The 7,500-nt window shown below is 35.5% G+C and overlaps 1 protein-coding gene across 1 annotated transcript in view; it reads left to right on the top strand.

Annotated features, from left to right (window-relative positions):
* LOC125030403 overlaps positions 1 to 7,500 on the top strand; it is a 32,818-nt gene that overhangs the window by 16,982 nt on the left and 8,336 nt on the right. Inside the window, exons 8-16 of the mRNA XM_047620438.1 lie at positions 31 to 111; positions 2,049 to 2,198; positions 2,855 to 3,058; positions 3,238 to 3,456; positions 3,605 to 3,796; positions 4,612 to 4,759; positions 4,946 to 5,153; positions 5,521 to 5,674; positions 6,684 to 6,953. Of these exons, the coding sequence (XP_047476394.1) occupies positions 31 to 111; positions 2,049 to 2,198; positions 2,855 to 3,058; positions 3,238 to 3,456; positions 3,605 to 3,796; positions 4,612 to 4,759; positions 4,946 to 5,153; positions 5,521 to 5,674; positions 6,684 to 6,953 (1,626 nt within the window). The remainder of the gene's footprint in view (positions 1 to 30; positions 112 to 2,048; positions 2,199 to 2,854; positions 3,059 to 3,237; positions 3,457 to 3,604; positions 3,797 to 4,611; positions 4,760 to 4,945; positions 5,154 to 5,520; positions 5,675 to 6,683; positions 6,954 to 7,500) is intronic.

Below are 7,500 nucleotides of genomic sequence, written 5' to 3'. Positions count from 1 at the left end.
TGATATGACACAGTAACATTAAACTTGCAGGGAAAAGTGATGCAATTGTATAAGTTGGACAAGAACCTACAGCAAGAGTCACTGACCATTCAGAGCTTGCAGAGAGAGAAGGTTCGAACACTGTATATCCTCCATTTTTTTTAGATTACAGGACCTTTTAACTACTACTCTTTTGGGTATATCAGAAGGTTACGTTGGTTAGAGTCTGGGTCCTTTTGGTGCTTTTGTGTCTATTAATGAAAAAAGTTACTGGGTAATGCAGACATTTCGAGGACTTTCGAAAGAGGTGGTCGGATTCCTTTGATTTAGAAATGGCGACCTTGATGGAAAGTCCTTGAAGTGTTGTATTGTCAGAAGCACTGAACTCATCACGCTACTAGCAGCTAGCAGTGTATCAGTCCACTCAATAACACTTTGGCTTTAGTGTGTTTCTTAACTGTCATTGAACAATTTTAAAGTTATGTATTGTTTGAGTGAAGCTTCATTTCCCCGTAACTTGTGGATGGGTAAATTAAACCCTTCGTGTTGCCATGCAAGGCTCATTATAATACAGATTTAAATCAATTTTACTAATAGCCACCTTTGATGATACAGGAATAGGATGCCATTTGTAGCAGACTAATGTTCAAGCACAACAAAAGCAGTATGTGATGTTCTTGATTCCGAGATTGAAATTTATTCTTACTGTTTCTCATCTCTAATTCCCAATGATTAAACTTGATATCAGTGTTACTATTCCTGAATCAGTAGTCATGCATTCGAAATTACATATTCAACAGTAATCTATTTATCTGACTATGCATTTTGGAGGAATATGAAACTGAAAGGTTTGACATATTCATATGAAATGTTGGATATAAAAAATTGTTAAAATCTTTTCTTTAATTTATTTTCATCATATATTTTTAAAGTCTGTTTTGAATCACTAGTAAGTGAATTCATTTTTCCTGTTTTTAATTTTAGGGGATTGATTTATGCATTTCGTAGATTATCTTGACAATAATATAGACATGCAATTAAAAAATTCCAACTATAAAATGCACTTCTTGAGTTGTTTGTACGTTCTGTTGGTGTTTCTCCACCTGGGATGTATCTTCCCATTTATAATTTCTAAGTTTGAGCACCTATTCCTTTCTCTCTTTTTGTGTAAATTCTTCCTCTTGTAAGTATTATTTCCTATTTGCATTTAATATTGATATGGATGGATGGTTTCCTTCCACACTCCTATAAAAATTCTTTCTCTTGAGGTAAAGCTGTGCATACACTAATATTGCATCAGGGGTAAAATCTAACCACTGACGAGAGTGGCTAAAAAACAGTTGAGAAATCTGTTTCCCCTTCGTTTTTTTTCTTCCCTTTTTGAAGCATGTAGCTGTAGTTTGGCATGGTTTGGTTCTGCTTTTGGGCTTATGGAATGAATCGTTTTTTTATGGCTTTATAAATACAGATGCAATAGGAAGTACATGTCTCTTTTTGGTCTTTGTTTTTTCCTGCCTTTTTTTTTTTTCCTGTATATGATGTCTTTATTATGCTTTATTTTGCTGTTTTTTTTTCTCCTAAATGTGCTAGTATTTATGCTAAACTAAGAAGGAATAATTAAAAATTGATGCACAAAAAAACTTAGTCTTGTAAAACAAGAGTAAAGACCTTAATACAAGAAATATAGCTTGCCTCAGAAGTAGACATGCCTTGATATTCTGTTTTATTTTCACATTTTGGTTTACTTGTTTTTTTCTTTTTTAAACCTAAATAGATCACAGATAATCATTATTTGCTTATGTGTTGAAAGACGGCAGTACCCAGAATTGTGATGAACTTAGAATATTGAATAGCAAACTAAGGCTGGAAAGATTGAAACCCTTAGTAACAGCATCTAAATTAGCTTTCCAAAAGTACATTTATGACTTGATGAGGCTTTTAAAAGTTTATTTTATAAGATCCAAAAAGTAAGTAATATCAATCAGGTCAGACCTTTTTAGAGGGTTATGTCTTTTTGGCCTTTGTACTCATATATGAGCTAGTCTAAGCCAACTGACTCTCCACCCTAGGAGATGCTGGAACGCACTCTAGTAAACCTGAATTCCAAGTCTCACGGAGCAAATGAGGGACCAGTAGAACTTGAACGGAGAAAGAAACAGAGACGGCACTTGGAGCACGAGCTATCCAAACTCCGTGCTCACCTTGCCGTGTCTGCAAGGGTGAGTTTGAGAGATGTGCTTATATATACATATATTGGCTGTGTAAGACTTCCTGCTGAGTTGTGTGAGGAAAGATGAAGTATAGTCTTTCATTTGGTGGAAGGATTGGTTACAGGGAATCTACCTCTTTAATAAATGTGCTTTTTCACATTTAATATCAAGTTATTCTTAAAGATTCCATAAAGTTTGATGTGCTGTTGGATTGTATGTTCTTTTGTGAGAGAATGCTGGATCATGCCAGTTAGGTAAAACATAAAGGGCTAGTAGTGTGTAGATTTAGAAGTGATTTAGAGAACAGTATATTTCATTAATATTTTGCATTGAAACTAGTAGTATATGTATGGCAAGTTACAGTCCATGCTGTAAACTTTTGCATGATTAGTCAAGGTAGAAAAACTGTCTTAATTTATTTTTTAGGGATTGTTATTTCAAAATTTTAGTATCTAAAAGCATTATTGGTTATGGAAGAGGTTTAATGGATATAGCACTGTAGTGAATTAATTGCTCTTTTATTATGTTACCACTTCCATAGTTTAGTAGATATATCAAGAGAAAAACCCATCTTTTACCTTGTAGTTTGGTTATTTTTACCAATAATCAAGCTGAGCTTTTAATGTGTAGTTTCCAGTAGTTGATAAATTCCTTATCTTAAACAGAAATTAGAAGAGACCGCTGCCGAGAACAGCCGCCTAGAGCATGAGATGATGATGCTTCGCCAAAAGATTCAGGTAACCATGGCACGTAACTGCCAGAGAGAGTCAAGCAGCAGTGCTGAAACACGCCACATCGAAGCAGAAATGGTTCGTGTGCAAACACTGTTAGAAGATCTACAGAGACGGAGAATTGAACTGAGTTACCAGGTATGCCTGTTATAGTGTTTCATATAGGTTACTTGATGAGTGTTTATTTTTCATGTATATTTATTTGTTAATTTCCATATTCTTCATGGGTGACGATGATATCACAAGCACCATTAGGAAGGTATTTATTTGTCATTATCATTCTCATTTCTTTTTTCACTCGCTACCAATTCAAACAGATTCAAAGATTAACATCAAGTAACCCAGGCATCGAGCTGAGACCCTCCCCTACTGGGGTAGTGGGTGCTGCCCCAGTGCCCACAAGGAAGAAAAGAAGCACTTGGCTTGAGACTGACCTGGATGCCATGATAACAAGGGATAGGGGCTTAGACCCACCTGAGGATGGGAGGATGCCCAGTCACCCTGTGTATGTCAATGCTTCAGGATATCCAGACCAGGTAAGGCAGTGGAAAAAGGCAAAGCAGAGGTGTAGTTCGTCATGTTATCAGCTCAGATGGCATTGTTGAACAGTGTGGATAGCTTACTTACTCACTTAAAGACTGCATCAGCCGGCTGTTGACATAATGATAAACGTTTCTTCAATAGGTTGAGCCCAGTGATTACCCTGAAAGTCCGGACTATATAGATACAGACTATCCACCACCTCCACCTCCTCCTGAGCATATGCGGTCATATAATGAACTCCTTGATAGCCAAACGTCATTGGCAGATCATTTCCTGAATGAACATCTATACCTTCATAATTATTCAGCTTTAGGAGAATCTGATCAAATACAGGTGAATGATCATACTTCTGTTGAGCGTGGATGCCCCCAAACCTCTCCATTTCGGTTATCTTTCCTCGTTTTGTTTTTCTTCGTTCCCCAGTATTTTCTGTGTTAATAGTAAATCCTCCCTGTATACAAGTCTCCTGTACTTTGTTCATCCCTTAAGCATTATCATATGGAGTAAGAGAAAATATCCCCTTAGAACTGACCTGCATATGATATATGAATGCTTTCAATTTTGCAAGAATTTTTCTTTTCCCTTCCCCCTGGCAGTATATATATTAGCTTTATACTTTTTGCTCTCCTTTATCTCCACCCAGTTAGAATTAGCTACTGTTGGCCTATAATTAATTCTGTAGCGTAGTTAAGTGGTTAGGAGGTCCTTCTAGAATTACAAAAGCATGAGACCAATAAGTGATCAACGACTTCTAATAAGGTATATAATATCATCAGATATTTATTTGTTGTCCTGCTGCTGTTTTTTATTTTTTTATTTGTACATGTGTGGTTTTAGGAATTTAGACTAGCATGTGGTGGTGACATTTTACTCAGTTTGAAGTTTATACCTATGGACTAAGAGGAAATATATTATCATTATATTAAGATAAATAAAAGACAGCTTGATGTGATAAAGTGGCAATAATCGTATGGTAAAAATGGAACATTGCAATATATAAAAAAGCGCAATCTAAAATAATGATAATGATTATTTGATTATCGTCAAGTGAATTGAAATGATATATATTAAAAAAAAGTGCATCAAGAGAAAGCTAGAGATGCACCTTTTTCTTGTGACTAGACTTGACCCTTTGCTTTGCTTCGCAGCCTCTGTTAAATGGGGACCTTGGAGGAAGTGCCTTGCTGGGGCTTGACCGTGATGCCGCAGATAACCAACCAGACGGCGAAGAGCAGCAGCAGTCTGGGAGCCATCTGGATATAAACGATGCGGATGACAGAATGAAGAGATATTATGGTAATTATCTCTTGTGATTTGCACTTGTGGTATTCAGTGCGTTTGTTACCAAATCATTATTTTTTTTTTTGTGTTTGTCATTATTATTGTCTTTATTAATATTATTATGGTATATATGATTATTTTTGTAAAAGCGAAGGGTGTAACAAAGTTATAATAGCTATATTCTGTTTTTTCTTCTTATAGGCATCCTCCCCAAAGAGAAACCATTGGAAATAAAGACTGTGCGCATAGTGAAGAGGGAATCAACAGAGAGAAAGAAGGACCGCAGTGTTGGTGGAAAGCGGGTAACGATCGGAGAGAACAACCTGACTTATGTGACGGAAGATGACATTGAGAGCGACGGTTTGTCAGACGTTGAGAATGAGCCGCCCATTCCTTCGTTTGCTTCAAGGTGAGGTTTCTGTTTTGGGCTTTTTGTTTATTTATTGATTTTTTATATTGATTTTTTTTTTTCTATTTATCAGGGGATATAATTTATCATGTTTGTTTTTGTGTTTATGACTTGGCTTTTAATTCACCATGGAGATTTTTTACCTTGTTTTTGCATTGGATTTCTTTGGTATAATTAATTTATGTTTGGTTCCAAGATTATACTCTATATGATTACTAGGAATTCAGAATGCCTTCTGAATTTTATATAAAAATTCAATTATCTTACAGATCTTCAAAAGATAACAAAGCCACTTAAAATTGATTTGCTCGTTTTGTCTCGTCGCACTAAATGTTTACCCAAACATTTATTTCCACTTTATATTCAGGTCAGCCTCACTGCCTCGGAACTATGGACGAAACGGGCCAGGAGAACGCGTCAGCATGATGGCAGCAATGATGAGGACAAGCGTTGGAAATGCGGGCACCATGACGCGACCCAATAATTTAGCTCTGAAGAAGTCAGCCGAGTGGAAGGCTAAGGTATGCTAAGATTTTATGCTGTCAGTTGTAGGACATTTGATTTCATTTCCAATTTCTTATTAATAAGTATGATGATATTTCTGTAGAAGGAAGTAGACTATATTTAGTTATTTTTAAAAAATTGTCATTAGTATCTTATTTTATTGGTTTATTTATTTTTATGCTTCATGAGAAGTCGAATTGATAGTATCTTACTCTCTTCTGTTTAGTTTATTGTGTTACTATTGATAAAGTTTTCCTGCTTTCTTGAAGTGATGTCTTGTTTCTTTGTTTTATGATGATATAATCAGTGGGCATGTTTATGTATTCTTGTATTTTAGTTTTTTATCTTTTTTTTTTTTTTTTTTACCATAACATATTCTCATTCAATAACTGCTAAAGAAGTATAAAGAAAAATGTAATTAGTTTATTCTTTTATATATTCCAAGCATCTGCATAGTAATGTATATTAGCCAGCCAGAGAGGATTTTCTTTTCATGTTTTTTATAAAAGTGGAGGAAACAAGGATCTTCGTCATTTAATCCTATAATAAGTGTAAAAATGACAATGCTAAAGACATAATCAGCAGATAATTATTGGGTGATTTTCAGTCTTAATGAAGAAACTTTTTATCTTCTATTGAGAAAAATTTTGCATGCTTGCTTCACCTCTTTTCCAAAAGTATACATTTTGCATCTTGCTATATGGCATGCAAATTTATTTTTTTATTTATTATTATTTTTTTATCAAATACTTGATGCAGCTTTGTTCAATTTCTTGTCTACTTCATCATATAATAAATTGAATGTTTGGAATATCAGCTATTTAAATCTCAGATTTATTTTACTTAATGTATTATTATCATTATTGGCCTTGAGAATTTTCTTTTTATTTGATAGATAGTTTTGTTTTGACACTGTTGAGATTATTCCTGTTGTGCAGTACAGTACCTGTAATGCAACTGGTAATGCAACTGGTAATGCAACTGGTAATGCATGGCTTCTTTTTTTTTTTTCTTTGGCTCCTGTAGAATGAGAACCTCAAAGGTCGCCCATTGAGCGCACATGAGCAACTTTTTGGCTTTTCTCGAGAAGCCGAGCAAACCCCCCCAGCATCCCCCTCCAAGTCGGATCCCCCCTCCCCTGTTTTCAAAAGTGCCGCTGCACAGGAGATTATAAAGGAAATGGCCTCTGAGGCCGAGAAACACAGGCGGTCCGTTCCTAAAGAGAAGCGAAGGCACTTCACGATCTCTAGTAGTCGGCCCCTCATGCTAGAGACGAGAGATACAGGTCTTGAGGAGGTACAGTATGGAGTTTATATTTTATGGAGTTATAGCAGACTTGATACTTTCTATGCAGAGGGAATGAAAAAGGAAAAGTATGTGTGCCTTACAGAGTCTGTATAGGAATTTGATAGTGAAATGTGGGTAGTGGATCCATAGCTAGCATTCCAGAGTGTGATGAGGAACTAGGATCCAAAATCAGCTCTACAGGCCTTGCACTAGATCTGCTGGAATCTCCATTTGCTTTTAAACATTTCAACATAAAGAAGTGATTATTTAACTGCAACTCTGATCTGAAAAATCACTAATATACAAAGATGAAAAAAAACACAACCAGTAGATGCTGTGGATATGGTGTATTGTGAAGGGTTATTTACAGTCAAAGTTTCAGGTGGATGTTTTGATAGAGTTGCAATTATAGAGCAGAATCTAAGCTTGTCCTCATACAAGTATTTTGTTTCTTTTTAAGTTGTGAAGGGCTTGTATTTTGACATTTACATGGCACATTTTTCCTATTAATGCAAGGTCTGTTAATTGCCTGTCAGTTACATGCATGAACAATAAA

This window comes from Penaeus chinensis, chromosome 11 (assembly GCF_019202785.1).
Source record: "Penaeus chinensis breed Huanghai No. 1 chromosome 11, ASM1920278v2, whole genome shotgun sequence".
Classification (NCBI taxonomy): Eukaryota; Metazoa; Arthropoda; class Malacostraca; order Decapoda; family Penaeidae; genus Penaeus; species Penaeus chinensis.
This window is presented reverse-complemented; position numbering and strand designations above follow the sequence as displayed.